Source organism: Cervus canadensis, chromosome 28 (assembly GCF_019320065.1).
Source record: "Cervus canadensis isolate Bull #8, Minnesota chromosome 28, ASM1932006v1, whole genome shotgun sequence".
NCBI classification, from domain to species: domain Eukaryota; kingdom Metazoa; phylum Chordata; class Mammalia; order Artiodactyla; family Cervidae; genus Cervus; species Cervus canadensis.
The window spans coordinates 36,842,763-36,861,604 of NC_057413.1; the positions used below are offsets into that span (position 1 = coordinate 36,842,763).

At 37.4% G+C, this 18,842-nt stretch overlaps 1 protein-coding gene across 1 annotated transcript in view; it reads right to left on the reverse strand.

Moving 5' to 3' along the window:
* Positions 1 to 18,842, reverse strand: part of GFRAL (GDNF family receptor alpha like) — a 73,870-nt gene that overhangs the window by 50,538 nt on the left and 4,490 nt on the right. Inside the window, exons 3-5 of the mRNA XM_043449504.1 lie at positions 15,295 to 15,453; positions 1,742 to 1,798; positions 681 to 1,011 (exon numbers count right to left, since the gene is read on the reverse strand). Of these exons, the coding sequence (XP_043305439.1) occupies positions 681 to 1,011; positions 1,742 to 1,798; positions 15,295 to 15,453 (547 nt within the window). The remainder of the gene's footprint in view (positions 1 to 680; positions 1,012 to 1,741; positions 1,799 to 15,294; positions 15,454 to 18,842) is intronic.

Here is an 18,842-nt window from a genome sequence, read left to right on the forward strand (position 1 = left end):
ACACACTTTCCCTATTTATTTTCTGTCTACACCTACTGAATACATTCCACAGGGCAGGCATTTTTGTATCTTGTAACCAGATGCGTAAAATAGTACTAGATGACTGGTAATTGCTTTTTGAATAAACAAGTAAATGACTAACATTACTGCCCTGAGAATCCAGGGTGAGAGGTTGGGAAGAGGGGAAGGGGTGCATTCCTGACACCATGACACATGTGTGCGAGGGAATCCGAACTCTAGCCCCTTCCTCATCTCCATCCCAAAACACAAAAGATTTATTGTGAAGTTTGAAGAGTCACCTCATCAGAATCCTGAGAGGTTATCAGCCTTATATAATCATACCCCCCAAAGCCAATAATAAAACTGACACATAAGCCAGGTCTATTAAGCAATTCATGAGTCTCACTTGAATCTGTAATTTTATTAATAATGCTATTTCATGATTACCCAATCCTGACATAATGATTTTTTTCTGTTTCCAAAACACATTATGCATTTGAGTCTCCAGAAGAATACTACACACATCCCAGAGATTCAAAACTATGAATTGTCTGGCTTTCTTTACGTCATGTTGGATGACGGTGGGAACTCTAGCTAATGGAATGAGATCAAGTGTTGGGACTGAAGTGTAACAAATAAGGTGCCAAATCAGAAAGCAGGGTGCGCATGTTTTTACTCACCTGCATAATTCATCATCTTGGCAGCTGTGAATTACATCGAGGCAGGTGGGGGTTGGAACTCTGTTCACTGCACATGGCCTGCTGTGGAGTGCTTCTCTGGACTGTTGACAAGGCTCATCAGTGGGAGCACAGTCACAAAAAGCCAACATCTGGGCAATGTTAAACGGCATATTTTGATAGAAGAAGCGGATGGCCGCTTGGCAGTGTTTCACATCGCACAGATTTCCATTTGCTGAGCAAGCTTTCAGGTAAAGGGCCAGCTGAGCATTGCAGAGTGCATCCCCAACACAAACCTCTGCCACCTCCAGGCAGGACTGGACCCCTCTGCCTCCTAGAAGGAAGGGTACGTCCAGGTTGTGGAACAGTAAACAGAGAGCCGTACATACAGAATCTGCCCAACACTATGAGAAACCCATGAGCAAAATACAACAATGTGCCCATATATTGCTTTTGGCAAATATTCCTGTTTATTTTGTTTACTTTTTTTTTTAAGAGTTGGTATAAACTTACTGGTCCTGAGCAGTGGGGTACTTGAACCATCTTTCACCTACACTGGACATGTATTATGATCCAGAAGTGGTGGGGAGTGTATAAGACCGAGACTGAACTGCAGAAAAAAAATCCTTGAGCCCAAGTTTCTCACCTGTAAACAATACAGCTTTAGAAATTGGATTTGAATCTAGCTGATGGTGTGTTCAGTGGCTCAAATCAAAATGATCCGTGTTCTATTGCACTTTTTATTTGAAGGAGAAATCTTGACTAAAGTTTCCATGTAGCTATTCCAACATGTAAAAATGTTCACATTTTGGATCTAGTCTTTGTTTTTAATTGTGAGTATTTCTCCACACAACTGTAAATAAATGATAGACAAGCAAAATAGATGCTTTGAAATATTAGTGGAAGAAATGCAATGATTTGTTGCATTTTCTAGTATTAGAACAATTAAAATTCACATGACCCATTTTGTAATGACATATCTTGAAGAAGCCTAGTAACTACATTTCAAGTTATATTGTCCAGTATTCACAATGCAAATCAAAATGACTGTTTATAAACATTACCATGATAGGGAAGAGTGCTTAGATTCCACTTGTATTTATTATCCTCTTTTATGTTATCTAGAAGGAAAAGAAAGAGACTATTTTATTAGTGAACAATTTTCTAAATTTAATAGGAGAATGTGGACAACATTTATCAATGTTGTCCAGTAAAAATACATATAAGCTCATGTAACCCTTATTTAACCTTGGTACACAGAATTAGTGACGTACAGATGAAGAAAAACAAACCACTGTAACATCATTCAAGTCAGCTAAACAGCTCTGCTCTGAGTATTCAGTTACTCGAAGATTTAAACAAATGCTAATGACTAGGCCATGTGCAGAGAGGTAAATAAAGAGTCTGTCTGGGGAGAAAGAACAGAAGAAATATTGTCTGAACCAAAAAACTCTTCCCGGTAAGGTCTTAATTAGATTGAAAGGCAATTTAAAGACTATTTCCACCTCTGACTATCTTAGCTTCCCAGAGTTTTTAGGAAGTATAATTATAGAGTTGGAGAGGTTGATGACCATCTAATTCTAAAAATCTTTTATTCAAGAAACATTGGTCAAGTTCCCACTACATACCAGGTGCCATACTGAAGACGAATTTTCAGTCCCTGTTGTCAAGACTTATATAGGAAATGGAGACATAAAAACAAAATCAAAATAAAACAGAAGGAGAAATAATAGATATATGCATAAAATGATAGGGGAAGACTATGATCAGATTTTTATTTTAAAATGAAAATTCATTTTTTGCCACTGGTGATTGATTAAGATATTGGCTTCCATTACAGGTTATTGATTAGGAGATTGATTTCTGTTATGGCATGTGTCTCTTCAAGATTCAACTTGTACTGGCTTGAGCTGTCTCTCCAAGCTCCCTGCCTGCCTATCTATGCACATATATGACGGTACAATCATAAAACAATTCTTTTTACCCCCAGAGATGTCAGACTTTCCAGACTCTGCATTGTGTCATCTGTTCTCATTATACATGGTTTTCACATTTCTACTGGTTACGTCTCAGCTAAAGAATCACTATCTCTTCAGGAATCCACCTTCCTATGTTTCTGAGAAGACCCTTCTGTTCCATATTGAAGGAAATCCCAATAAGCAAATTTCAGAGAATCCTATAGCTTTTTTTTTTAACAGATACAAAAGTCTAGGCTAGCTAGACCTTCTATGATAGGTTAATAGCTGTGCTTTGGCACTGTCTGATATCACTGTGCCATTGTTTAAAATGTATTCAATAAACTATCATTAAAATATAAACAAACATTGAATTCACTTATTGTTATGAACTAAATTTTGTTTGCTTCCAAGATTCATAAGTTGAAGCCCTAACTCCTGATATAACTGTATTCGGAGATGGTGTCTCTAGGGAAGTAATTAAGGTGAAATGATGTCCTAAATGTGGGGCCCTGATCTGGTAGATCAGTGTTCTCATAAAAAGAGACATTAGTGAACTTCCTCACTCTTCCTGGCCATGTGTACACCTCATGGGAATGTCCTGTAAGGACCTGGCAAGAAGCCAAGAAATTTGCAAGCCAGAAAGAGAGCTCTCACCAGAAACTGACCCTGCTGGACTTTGATCTGGAACTTCCAGTCTCCAGAATGATGAGGAAATAAATTTCTCTTGTTCAAGCCACCCAACCTCTGGTATTTTACTAGGGCAGCCCAAGTGGACTAATCCACTCAAAATACTAGCAATTCTTACAAAAGCAATTATTTTATCATGGGGAAAATAATTCTATCTTGGATCCATATTATTTTATGTAATATGAGTAATGCACTTTAATAAATTGTTTGCACATTGAATTCTAATTTCATGTAGTGCACACATAGGTATGTGTGCACATTTTTCCTGGAGAATATTGTAGACTGTAGCTTAATTGCTGGAAAGGAGCTAAAGATCAGTATGTTGTGGGAGCACAGAGAAGCATGGGGCACCAGAACTTCATCTGTGTCGTATGATCACATATATCAAACAATGCACAGTGCTTATATATACCACATCTTTATCCATTCATCTGTTGATGGGCATTTAGATTTCTTACATGTCCTGGCTGTTGTAAATGGTGCTGCAATGAACACTGCATGTGTCTTTTTGAATTATGGTTTTCTCAGGGTATACGCCCAGAAGTGGGATTGTTTGTCATATGGTAGTTCTATTTTTAGTTTCTTAAGGAACCTCCATACTGTTCTTCATTGTGATTGTACATATATACAATGGAAGATTACTCAGCCATTAAAAAGATCAAAATTGGGGCATCTGTAGAAATGTGGATGGACTAGAGTCTGTCATGTAGAGTGAAGTAAGATGGAAAGAAAAAAAGAAATATTCTGTATTAACGCATATATGTGGACTCTGGAAAAATGGTACAGATGAACCCATTTACAAGGTAGGAATAGAGACATAGACATAGAGAACAGTCATGTGGACATGCGGCAAGGAGGGATAAATGGAGAGATTGGGATTGATGTATGTACATTAACATATGTAAAACAGATGGCTGGTGGGAAGCTGCTCTGTAGCTTGGGGACCTTAGTTTGGTGTTCCATGGTGACCCAGATGGATGGGACGGGGTTGGTAGCTGATTCATTTCATTGTACAGCAGAAGCTAACACACCATTGTAAAGCAACTATACCGTAATTTAAAAACACAGTGTTCCCTCTTCTTGATCCACTCATATTGATACGCCGACTCTGCTATCTTCTCACCCTTCTCCTTCTCTAGTCCAAGACACCATGCATTTCTCTATTGACCTCATCTACTGCCATGATCCCATTTGCCATCCATCAGTGAGTGACCTCCTGATTTAGACCTGTGCAGACCTCCGGCTGCACAGATCTCACTCCTATGTGTCATGCAAAGCATTTAGGCTTCAGTTCCATACTGAGAGCTGTCTACTTGATATCTCCACATGGGTATCTAGTAGACATTTCACACTGACCACATCCCAGACTGACTCCTGACCTCTCCTCTGTCTCACTCCCAAAACCTCTTCTTCCTATAGTTGTTCCCATGTTAGTAAATGAAAATAATGGCAACCACATCCTTTCTAATTATTCAGGACCTTGGAATCAATATTGATTATATTTTTTCCTCGCAGCCCCACATGATCCACTCATATCAAGCATACCAAGAGTCTGACAGTTGTCCACACTGTCCCATCAACCATTATCTTTTTGCTGCATCATTATATAAACTTCCTAATTGGTCTTCCTACTTGGGCATTTGCTTCTCTTCAGTCAATTGTCAACACAAAATCCAGAGTTTTCCTCTTAAACATATACATCAGACCATGACATTCCCCTGGCTCAAACCCTTCAGTGGTTTCCTGTATCACTAAGAGTAAGAGCCAAAGGTTTTGAAACCCACAAAGCCTTTCACGATCCTGCCCCTATTTTATTCCTGGTCTCATCTCGGCATCTCATCCCCTGCTCTCTCATCTCTACCCCTACTGTCATCTTTGCGCCTCCTCAAGCTTCCAGACCATGCCCAGCTCACCTTGAGCTATTTCTGCTGCCTGAAGTGCTCTTTCCTAAAATACCCACATGACTCATCCCTTGCCTCTTTCTGTCTTTACTCAAACATTAATTTCTTCAGAATGACTTCCTGGCCATCCTATTAAAATTACAAACCACCCACTCAGACTTCCTTTTTCCCCTACCTGTATTATTTTCCTCCTTAGCATTCATACTGCTTATTTTTTTAAATTTAATTTATGTTTTATATTTTATTGGAGTATAGTTAATTTACAACATTGTATTAATTTCAGTGTACAGCAAAGTGATTCAGTTATACATATACACATAGTGATTCTTTTCCAGGTTCCTTTTCCACATAGATTCTTACAGAATTTTGGGGAGAGTTCCCTGTGCTACACAGTAGGTACTTGTTGGTTACTTATTTCATCTATAGTAGTGTATGTTAATCCCAACCTCCTCATTTATGGCCCCATCCCACCATATTTCCCCTTTGGTAGCACTCATTCCGTCATACCATTTAAAATATACCCTCCAAATCTTTTATCTTATTAATATGCTTTTACTGAATGTTACAGCCTACAACAAGATCCCCGCTTTGATGATCTTGGTACTCACTTCCCCAGCTGCTGGTCTTCGTCCAGCAGTGCCCCATCCAAAGGAAGCTGCCACACCCAGGGGGACAGACTTTCCCAGGGGACAGCTCCTATCTAAGGACTAGTTCAGATGAGGGGCTCAAAGAGGCAGCATCTCTAAAGGGCCATTCCAGGGCTAAACTTCTTGTGAAGTCAACGAAGTTTGCTGTGGTCATTGCCTTGCATGTCAATTTTTCCCACCCCCTAATCCTGCTTTTCCCACTTCATCCTAGATTTTGTTCTTGAGCCCCCAGCCTAATACTATTTTGTATGCAAACCTCTGTCTCAGAGTCTGTTTCCAAAGAAGCTAACCAAGACACTCCTCAGTTAAGAATATAAGGTCCTAGAGAACAATGATTTGTGTGTGTGTTTGTGATTTTTGTTTGCTTTGTTAACTGTTTTTTCCCCAGGTCTTAGAACACAGCCAAGGACATGGTAAGCATCAAAGCAATATCTGTTAAATAAATAAATAGTCATCCCTTACTATATTATCTATTTTTTAAAAAATTTTTAAATCCCTTAAAAACAACAAGTTTTAAAAATGAAGGGCAGTGTTATTGTTACTGCATTGTTTTTTTTAATCAACTAGACTTAGGACTTAGCACATTTTCACTGTCTTATAAGTACTTGTTCAATGAATCGATGAATAAAACTCACATTATTTTAAAACATTTTGGCATTTCCCTCTTTCTTCATAATCTCTTTTAGATATAGTCATAGTATTTTTTTTTTTTTAATTTCACTTTCTGTGACAAACACAGGCAGAAATGACAGAGCTGGAATCAGAAATTACTCTTTAGTCAGTTGGCACTTGTGATTATACTTAAGATGCTAAAATTCTTCCCTTTAATACTGACCTGAAACAATGCCCACATTGAGTTCATTTTCACTGTCTTCAGTGAAGGATGGAACTGGGTTTATTTGAGCATCCTTTACGCAAATGTCCTCAGACAAGCTTTTCCAAATTTCAGTGCACTCTGCTTTCGAAGGGTCACTGCACTGACAATTCCGCAAGATTGTTTCTTGCAGACTTTCTCTCAACGTTGCACAGAGGTAGCTTCCATCAAGGGTCTTGCATTGTTCTGATTCCCTTCTGCAGGTTTTCTTGAAACTCTCATACAAAAGGGCACAGTGTTCAGATTCCTGGCAGATACGTGCTGCCATGATGCAGTCGCTCTTTTTTCCCATTGTTAATGATGTCTCTTTCTCATGGAGCCACTCTGTGATGTTTGATTGTGAAGCCAAATTTGAGGACAGTGCTGATTCTTCTATATTTTTAAAAATGACTAAAATTAAATAAAGCTCATTTAGTTTAAATTTAAATAAGCTCATTTAAAGCCATTTTAATGTTTCCTAAAAAGTGTGTAGACATATTTTATAAATATTCTACTGTCTTTCAAAAACCACTGAAGACATTATTTCAAGACAGTTATTACAAATGACTTTGATATTTTAAAAAGTTTGAAATAAAAAATAATGATTATTTATAGTTTATGTAACAAAACATAATGGTAATGCTCAACTTCTTTTCCTATTTCATCCTCATGATTTCCTTCTGTCTTTTCATTACATTTGATGATGATTGGTAGAAATCATTGTAACTTACAATGCTTAGGAAAAGCCCAGGTGTTAATCTCTCTGTCGTGTCTGACTCTACGTGACCCTATGAACTGTAGCCCTTCAGGCTCCTCTGTCCATGTGGTTTTCCAAGCAAGAATACTGGAGTGGGTTGCTATTTCCTTCTCCAAGGGATCTCAGCCCAGGGATTGAACCTGGGTCTCCCACATTATAGGCAGATTCTTTACCGGCTGAGCTGCCATCCATTATTCTCTTTGTATAAACTTTGTGTGTTTCTATTTCCTCCCAGAAATATACCTATACTAAAGTGTTTCTGCACAGTTTTTTATTATTTCCCCTTTAAGAAGCCTTTTTTAGACAGTTTTTTCCTAATGCTCTTACCCCCTCATGATTTTTAATTCCACAGCTTTATCGTGTATCTTTTCAGGGGCTATATGTGTATCTGTGCTTTATACATGTGAGAGGTTTCCTGCCCACCCCTAAGAACCAATTTCCACTCCTTGGAAGTTATAGCCCTCATAGAGAGTGTATGTTCTATGAGAGAATTCCAATCAATGCATAATTATATAAACTTTATAGGAAGAAGATAAAAACCACCTCAGTGTAAGAATCTTTACTTAACCTAAGGTCTCAGTAGTATATCACCTACCTCTAAAATGTCTCATCCTCCGTCTGAGGTCCTTCATGTGGATCTCCACAATGAACAATTTCTTGACCCTACAGTACATAGGGTCACACAGAGTTGAACACAACTGAAGCAACTTACAGCAGACAGGGATCAAGACCATCCCCAAGAAAAAGAAATGCAAAAAGGCAAAATGGCTGCCTGAAGAGGCCTTACAAATAGCTGTGAAAAGAGGAGAAGTGAAAAGCAAAGGAGAAAAGATATACCTATTTGATTGCAGAGTTCCAAAGAATAGCAAGAAGAAATAAGAAAGCCTTCCTTACTGATCAGTGAAAAGAAATAGAGGGAAACAATAGAATGGGAAAGACTAGAGATCTCTTCAAGAAAATTAGTGATACAAAGGGACATTTCATGCAAAGGTGGGCTCAATAAAGGACAGAAATGGTATGGACCTAACAGAAGCAGGAGATATTAAGAAGAGGTGGCAAGAATACACAGAAGAACTGCACAAAAAAGATCTTCATGACCCAGATAATCACAATGTTGTGATCACTTACCTAGAGCCAGACATCCTAGAATGTGAAGTCAAGTGGGCTTTAGGAAGCATCACTATGAACAAAGCTAGTGGAGGTGATGGAATTCCAGTGGAGCTATTTCAAATCCTAAAAGATGATGCTGTAAAAGTGCTGCACTCAATATGCCAGCAAATTTGGAAAACTCAGCAGTGGCTACAGGACTGGAAAAGGTCAGTTTTCATTCCAATTCCAAAGAAAGGCAATCCCAGAGAATGTTCAAACTACCACACAATTGCACTCATCTCACATGCTAGTAAAGTAATGCTCAAAATTCCCCAAGCCAGGCTTCAGCCATACCTGAACCATGAATTTCCAGATATCCAACCTGGATTTAGAAAAAACAGAGGAACCAGAGATCAAATTGCCAACATCTGTTGGATCATCAAAAAAGCAAGAGAGTTCCAAAAAAAAAAAAAAGAAAACCATATATTTCTGCTTTATTGACTATGCCAAAGCCTTTGACTGTATGGATCACAATAAACTGTGGAAAATTCTTCAAGAGATGGGAATACCAGACTACCTGACCTGCCTCTTGAGAAACCTGTATGTAGGTCAGGAAGCAACAGTTAGAACTGGACATGGAACAACAGGCTGGTTCCAAATAGGAAAAGGAGTATGTCAAGGCTGTATATTGTCACCCTGCTTATTTAACTTATATGCAGAGTACATCATGAGAAACGCTGGGCTGGAATAAGCACAAGCTGGAATCAAGATTGCCCAGAGAAATATCAATAACCTCAGATACGCAAATGACACCACCCTTATGGCAGAAAGTGGAGAAGAACTAAAGAGCCTCTTGATGAAAGTGAAAGAGGAGAGTGAAAAAGTTGGCTTAAACTCAGCATTCAGAAAACTAAGATTATGGCATCTGGTCCCATCACTTCATGGGAAATAGATGGGGAAACAGTGGAAACAGTGTCAGACTTTATTTTTTTGGGCCCCAAAATCACTGCAGATGGTGATTGCAGCCATGAAATCAAAAGATGCTTACTCCTTGGAAGGAAAGTTATGACCAACCTAGACAACATATTAAAAAGCAGAGACATTACTTTGCCAACAAAGGTCTGTCTAGTCAAGGCTATGGTTTTTCCAGTAGTCATGTATGGATGTGAGAGTTGGACTATAAAGAAAGCTGAGCGCTGAAGAATTGATGCTTTTGCTTTTCAACTGTGGTGCTGGAGAAGACTCTTGAGAGTCCCTTGGACTGCAAGGAGATCCAACCAGTCCATCCTAAAGGAGATCAGTCCTGGGTGTTCATTTGAAGGACTGATACTGAAGCTGAAAGTCCAATACTTTGGCCTCCTGATGGGAAGAGCTGACTCCTTTGAAAAGACCCTGATGCTGGGAAAGATTGAGGGCAGGAGGAGAAGGGAATGACCGAGGATGAGATGGTTCGATGGCATCACCGACTCAATGGGCATGAGTTTGGGTAAACTCCAGGAGTTGTTGATGGATAGGGAGGCCTGGCATGCTGCAGTCCATGGTGTCAAAAAGAGTTGGACACGACTGAGTGACTGAAATGAATTAAACTGAGCTAAACTGAACTAAAGCAACTTAGCATGCACACATGCATGCAAGTTAAAGATATTATTATCAACTTCATAACATAAAATGCTTTCTTAAAGACTACCAGGGCACTCTTAGAAGCACTGTTCAGAGTACAGACTCTTTACTGCATGTTTTTTGAAACACACACTGCAGTAGAGTTTTACACATTTATCAAATAACAGCTAACATGAATTGTTATAATTATTTACATGAGATTTATCTCCTGGAACACAGAACCATCTCTCTTACCCCTTTTGGACAGTATATGCAAGTTTGCATATGGGATGTGTATGAATTAATGCCATCTATACATAATTTGTTACATTATGTTGGCAATTATATATTTTTTAATATTTAATCTAAGCTAAATGAAATAATCAGGCTAAATGTCAATTTTACTCTGCTGTGTTTTTAGCTAACCAAGAGCAAGGACTCTCTTAACCTATCGTTATATCCCCCCTCCAGTGCTTAATATCTATACCTATTAACTGAATAATCAGTATTTTATGAATGAATACATGATTTAGATGTTCAAAATATGTTTACAAATTAATTATATATTTATTGATCAGTTACTAGATATCAGACACTCTTTTGAATATTTGTCATATTAAGAAAAAAAAGAAAAAATATAAAACTGATTTGCTCAATAAGCTTATAATCTATAATAAAGAACAGAAAAGTACATGTCTGTTATGTTGAGAAATATTTTGGAAATGCAAAAGAGGGGGAGAGAGAGAAAGATCATATCCTGATGGAGTGATGATGAAAGAGTTGGTGGAAGATGCTGCAGTTGACATGAAACAATAAGATTTCAATTGTCACTTCCTTTTTCAATCTAAGCTGAATTACAAGCAAGCAGTTAATGCTCTGTGTAAAGACCACAGTCAGAGCAGGTCCATCATGAAGTGCATTTGTAACATCATTCAGGTCCTCTGTGCAGGGCTTCTGTATCCTTGCTTTATCAATACTACCTCAGAGTAGCATTTAATAAGTATCTATTGTGGAAAAAATGATTCAAAAATGGGGACTGATTTCAACTTAAGTGCTCTCAATTTGTATGTACCTGTATTTTGGTATCTATATTTTGTTGCAGCTTGGTCTGATAGAAATGGTTATTGAGATATAAATGAACTAGTCCTACCATCTTGAAACAAAAGTCAACAAATAATTTTAGTATTTCTATATACGTTTGTTTCAGCATACTTCAATCTAAAACTAGAAAAGGACTTCTCATTAGCTAACTAATGCCATTTTAGTCTCTGTCTTATTTACTTCTCTGCATTTACTGGTGATTATTTTCTCTATGTCTTTCTCTGTCATTGGCTTGAAAATTCTTCCTGTGTTCTTTTTTTTTTTTTTTTTTCTGTCTTTAAAATCTTCCCTATGATTTCTTCAACTAGGTCATGACAATATTACGAAAATACTTATGTTCTCACTTCACATCTTTTTCTGGCCAGTCTTATCCTCATGCATGCTTGTATCTGCTTTTTACAAATCACTGACTCACAAATCTTGCATGTACTCAATGCAAGATGCATGTTTCCAAATGCCAGCCAAATGCTCCATCATTGCTTTTTCTAAACTATATATTCATCATGTGAAATGTAAAGCAAAATACTAACATTCCTAACACAAATATGCCAAAGTGTGCCACCTCTGTGCAAACTCTCCAAATATAATTCACCACTGTTGTCTTTCAGCCCTGTCTCCATATAGAGTGATACCCTTGTCCCAAGCCAGCAACTTGTATCACACATTTAACAACATTCCACACTCCTCATATCCAGTGGTAGCCAATTCTCACCGATTATGAGTCATAAGCATTTCTTAAGCATCTCTTCTTGCAGTCCTCAGCACCAGTGCAGAAGTTTAGGCACGCGTCACATTGCTCCCAAATCTTTTTGTTGGCTCTTATCCTTGGCCTGCATCTTACCCTACCTCCGTTCCATCCTCTAAACCACCCCCAATGGAGTCCTGAAAAATACTGATTCCAGATTCTTCTGTCCAAAATGCATTAGTAGTTCCTCAAAAGTCTGATTTCTTTCCAGTATCATCTCCTGACTCCTCTGTTCTATAATCCAGCCTAATCAGGAATGTGTTTCTACCCAATGTCTCCTGCTTCATTCTATTTCCTCTGTCTGGAATATCATTTTATTTCATCTGCCCAAGGAGTCCAATTCACCCTAAAAGGCCCAAGTCTGTCATTTCTTCTTTGAAGGCTTCTGAGACACCATTCGGAAAAAAAAAACAAAAAATCAAATGAAGTCGCTCAGTCGTGTCCAAATCTTTGTGACCCCATGGACTATAGCCTACCAGGCTCCTCCGTCTATGGGATTCTCCAGGCAAGAATACTGGAGCTGGTTGCCATTTCCTTATCCAGGGGTTCTTCCCAACCCAGGGATCGAACCCAGGTCTCCCACATTGCAGGCAGACGCTTTACCATGTGAGCCACCAACGAACACTTATTTCTTCTCTATAACCTCAAGTAAGTGTCATCTTATGTGTATCACATTGTATAGGTGATATTTAGCAATTATCATTTTAAATAAGAATTGAGATCATACAAAATATGTTCTATAACGCTATTGGAATTAGAGATGAATAACAAAGGTATCTAAGGAATACTCAAACATTTGGAAACTAAACAATGGTATTATGAATAAAACTTGAATCAAAGATGAAGTCTGCAGTAAAATAAGAAACTATTTTGAACTGAATAAAAATGAAAACATATTTTTATTTAATTTAAAATTAGTGGCTGTAACTAAAACACCACTTGGAAGGAAATTTATGTAAGGAGATGTTTAAATAAGAAAAGAAGTCTCAAATCAGTGATATAAGATTTCATCTTAAGAAACCAAGAGTGATGAGTCAAATCAATAATTTCAACTCAAATCAAATGCAACAACAACAACAAAATAACGTAGAGCAAAACTGAGAGAGAAATTGAGAGAAAAGAGAGCGAGGGAAATACAGAGAGATAGAGACAAAAAGAGAGAAAAGGACATGAATTTCTAGTACCTGAACAAGAAAATGACACCATCATAACTCCTTCAAGTTGTTTAAAGGACAATTTGGGAATATTAAGAGCAACTTAGAGAGACAGAAACTACAATAAAGAATAAAATGCAAACAAAAACAAAAATTCAACATAAATCCAACAAATATCTTTAAAATTCAATTTCTTAAAAGAAAAAAATGATAGGAATTACACAACTTGCTTTCAAGACATCTCATGAAACTGCAATAAATTAGACTGGAACATTGGCAAAAGTATAGAGATACAGACATCATTGGGACAGATTGGGAAAACTGGGAGGACAGCCACTAGTATACAGCCCAGTGATCTTTTGAGAAAGTGGAAACTGAAAATATCTTCAACAAATGTGATGGAACAGTTAGATGTCCATATGGCAATAGAACATACCTGAGTGTTAACTTGCATCACTTATGAAAATTGACTCAAAATGCATCATACGCCTAAACAGATAACCTAAGCCACATAATTTTGAAGAGAGACTTTACCAAATAATATATTTCTTTGGCACATAAGCACATGAAAATATGGTCAACATTATTATTATTTAAGTGTAAATTAAAATGCTAGTGTGATACCATTAAACATGTTTTGAAATGTCAAAAAAACCCCAAAAACAAAAACAGAAAAACAACCAGAAATCAAGTCCTGCCCTGAATGTGGAGCAACCAGAACTTTCATACATTTATGGTTACTTCAGATTTGAAATACAGTATGAAAGTTTCTTATAAAGTTAAACATACACTTTACTATATGACCCAATAATTGAGGAGAAATAATAAATTATATAAATTATATATAAATAAATAATAAATAAATAAATAAAACTGAGGAGAAATAATATATTTGTACAAATATTATGTATGACTATTTACAGCAGTTTTATAATCTCTACAAATCTGGAAATAATGCCAGTGACTTTCAGTGGTGAATGAATAACCAATTCAAGGAAAACCATACAGAGGAATGCTACTCCTCAAAAAAGAGGACAACTTTTTGTGAATCACAAATGGATAATTTTAAATAAAGGAAAAGTGGCTCAAAAGTCTACATGTTATATAATGTCATTTATATGAAATTTTGGAAAAGGCAAAATGATGGAATAAGAAACTGTCTAGTAAGTTATACTATGAAAAATTGGAGAGGTTGGGCTATGTGACCATTTAAGATAGATGAGAGATGAAACTTTCTTATAAAGTGGGGGAAGGGTGATTCTGAAAAAGAAAAGGTGAGAATTCTGTGATAACAGGTGTATTCCTAACCACTCTGGAGGAGTGTACATAGACACATTGAAGATCTAGAAGCTGATGACTTTCAGATTACTGGATCCCACTCATCCCTTGGAAAATATGCACATACTCTCAAGACACGAGCTGACCATTTTGAATACCACTACTTCACCATATGACATATTTCACCACATGACACCAGGACTTCCTGGAGGCTCATATGGTAAAGCGTCTGCCTACAATGCAGGAGACCCAGGTTCGATCCCTGGGTGGGGAAGATCCCCTGCAGAAGGAAGTGGCAGCCCACTCCAGTATTCTTGCCTGGAAAATCCCATGGACGAAGGAGCGTGGTAGGCAAAGAGTCGGACACGACTGAGCGACTTCATTTTTACTTCACCATTAGGCCAACACCTTGAGCATGCAGTAAATAAATGCATATTAAATAATTAAATGTGCCTATGCAAAGGCAAGCACAATGCTAGGTAAGTGGTTACACTTTGATCTTTCTCAAGAGGTCTTGTTTCCTTTACCAAGAAAAGTGGTACTTTATTTATCTTTTATCATTTAAGTCTTGTACAAAGCCATAGTGAGCCTCACAAATAAAGGTACTGAATGAGTGAATCTATCATTCTAATGAATTATTGTTGAATGAAGCTTGAAATTGTGGTTAGTGATTATAGAAATATATACTTACTGAGACCTACACTTCACAGAACCTTAAATTACATGAAGAACTAATCAAATCACCAGATAAAAAACAAAAGAATTCATCAAACTACATAGCTGTGATTCTTTTTGACATTGTACTTTCTTTTGTGTGACTGTAAGCATTTCACATAACAATGAATTACCTGATTCGTTGATGCATTTTTTCCCAAGCAATTTGTTAATAGTGCAGTAAAGGTCATCAGAACAGAGACAATCTTTAAATTGTGAATTGCTTTCCGCTAAGGACTGGATACTTAGGTCACAGCTGGATGAATCCTTCATCTGGCAGGTGTTGCCTGGATTTCACAGTCAAACATACAACATTCTAGATATTAATCTGAATAAAAGTTTTCAGTCCTCCTGCCCAAACTATGCTAAAACTTTGGGTAGCACCTCCTACCCAAAGCTTTTAATACCTTGACTTTAGTAATTCATTATTAGAGTGAAATTATCTGGGGTTACTACAGCATGTTCATATAATTGACTTTTCAAGCAAAAAAAAAAAAAACCACTCTATTTCTACTGTTTTCAACCCCAGTATTTTCTTTCTAAAATAGACTAAAACTTTCTGTATTTTAAAAGAACTTTGTCCCCACTTAGAATGTCAATTTGTGCTCTTTAATAATAATCAAAGCTGCCTTTAAAATGAGGCAACCAGAATACTCTGTAATTTTAGCTATTTTGTCTGTTTAGCAATTTTATTAGCTATTTGATCTTAACCTGCTATTTTATTTTATATGCCATTCCAAGATTATAGTAAAAGACATCCAAGTGACTCTAAATTTATCACATATAGCGACGTGGTCCTGACACTTAGAAAGTACTCAGTAAATATTATTGCGTCTTTTGTAATTACCAACATTTCATACTCTGCTTTAATATAGAAAGCCTTATTCATCCACCCAACTATTTTCTTTTATTCATTTTTCCTGAATAAAACTACTTGAGTACATTTTATTTGTCTATTTGAGAATATTTCTATTTCAGCTTCATGCATAGTATAATTATGCAAATCTTACCATTCACTAAAAATTACTTGCTATTTGTATACTAAATTCAATAAATGTGCTATAATTTATGATACACTGAATGCAACAGTTTAAGTTACCATATAAAATATACCAAGGAGCTTCATTATCAAAACAAATAATGGATTTTTTTTTGTCATTGTCTTTTATTCTCATCTTAAAATGATTGTGCTATTTGAGAAAATTTGCCTTTGAAATTCTTTTCCTGAACTGTATTGAGAATGTTGCTTTTGAACTGTGGTGTTGGAGAAGACTCTTGAGAGCCCCTTGGACTGCAAGGAGATCCAACCAGTCCATCCTAAAGGAGATCAGTCCTGAGTGATCACTGGAAGGACTGATGCTGAAGCTGAAACTACAGTACTTTGCCCTCCTGATGCGAAGAATTGACTCATTTGAAAAGACGCCGATGCTGGGAAAGATTGAAGGCGGGAGGAGAAGAGGACGACAGAGGATGAGATGGTTGGATCCGACTCAATGGACATGAGTTTGACCAAGCTCTGGGAATTGGCGATGGACTGGGAGGCCTGGCGTGCTGCAGTCCATGGGGTCGCAAAGAGTCAGACACGACTAAGCGAGTGAACTGACTGAATGAGAATGTTGAATAGAGACCTATAACTTTCTTTGGCATTTGAACATCGCATGCACCCTGTTCAAGGGCAGGGTAGAGAAGAAATCTCACTCCTTATCTATATCCTGTGTAATTCCTTGAGATCTTGTGGCTAGACAGGAGCTCTGATAGGGGAGATTGTAAATTTTTCCATTGTCAGAACTATAGGTTTTTGTCTCTTAATCCAACACACTTCACCTTACATCTTTGGAAGGTAGAAGGAGCACGGGCAGATAGACAAGGGCCCCAAACAGTACGGAATTTATTCTTCTATGAAGCAGCTGGAGAAATAAAGTGAGCCATGAAAAAATATAGCTTTTATTTTTCATTTTGGATTTGTCTTACTGAATATGCCAAAAATTAATTGGGTTTTTATGGTATTATCACACTCATTATACAAGTTGATAAAATTTGTCATGTTAGAAAAAGCTTTTTTTGAAATGTTCTGTCCTAATAGCATTAGGATATTATTCCCTACATAATCTTTTATCTACTTTTAGTGAATCGAGTCTTACAATAATGCTCTCATTGAACATATATTCAGCTACTTGATATAGCTAGAATTTTTTTTTCTTTTAAACAAATGACAATGACTTTTTAATCTTCATATTCTCTAACTCCTTGGGCCTCTCTTCACATGTTTGTAATATAGGACAAACTAAAAATAAAAATATATTTTAACTTGCTCTTGACGTAGTTGTAATAGAAGAGAGTATATATGTTGAAAGAATATAAAAGTCATGTTCAGTTCCGACTCTTCGCGACCCCATGAATCGCAGCACGCCAGGCCTCCCTGTCTATCACCAGCTCCCGGAGTTTACTCAAACTCATGCCCATCGAGTCGGTGATATTATCCAGCCATCTCATCCTCTGTCGTCCCCTTCTCCTCCCGCCCCCAATTCCTCCCAGCATCAGGGTCTTTTCCAATGAGTCAACTCTTCGCATGAGGTGGCCAAAGTATTGGAGTTTCAGCTTCAGCATCAGTCCAATGAACATCCAGGACTGGTCTCCTTCAGGATGGACTGGGTGGATATCCTTGCAGTCCAAGGCACTCTCAAGAGTCTTCTCCAACACCACAGTTCAAAAACATCAATTTTTTGGCTCTCAGCTTTCTTCACAGTCCAACTCTCACATCCATACATGGCCACTGGAAAAACCATAGCCTTGACCAGACGGACCTTTGTTGACAAAGTAATGTTTCTGCTTTTTAATATGCTATCTAGGTTGGTCATAACTTTCCTTCCAAGGAGTAAGCATCTTTTAATTTCATGGCTGCAATCACCATCTGCAGTGATTTTGGAGCCCCAAAAACTAAAGTCTGACACTGTTTCCACTGTTTCCCCATCTATTTCCCATGAGGTGATGGGACCAGATGCCATGGTCTTAGTTTTCTGAATGTTAAGCTTTAAGCCAACTTTTTCACTCTCCTCTTTCACTTTCATCAAGAAGCTTTTTAGTTCCTCATCACTTTCTGCCATAAGGGTGGTGTCATCTGCATATCTGAGGTTATTGATATTTCTCCCAGCAATCTTGATTCCAGCTTGTGCTTCTTCCAGCCCAGCGTTGTCACATTACATCCATGCAAATAATGTGTTTGATTTTCACAAACATCATCTTTCTATGTTATCACTGACATAGTAACATATAAACAAAAAATATTTTATGTAAAAAATGTTGCCATGTTTTTGAGAGGCATGTGTATAACATTATATATTGTAAAATAAGTAAAAGAATAATCTGAAACCTTGCATAAAGTTGCCTGCAGTGTCAGCGCATTAAGGTTCTTGAGTAATGGTAGTCCAGTGGTTAAGAATTTGCCTCCCAATGCTGGGGACACAGGTTCAGTCCCCGGTCTGAGAAGATTCCACATGCAATGAGCAACTAAGTCTGTGTGCCACAACCACTGAAGCCCATTTGCTAGAGCCCATGCTCTACAACAGGAAAATACTGTGCATTCCAGCAATAAAGACCCAGCACAGTCAAAAATAAATAATTTTTTAAAAGAATACTCTTAGGTATATAAATTCACTAATATGTCACTGAAGGTGAATCACTT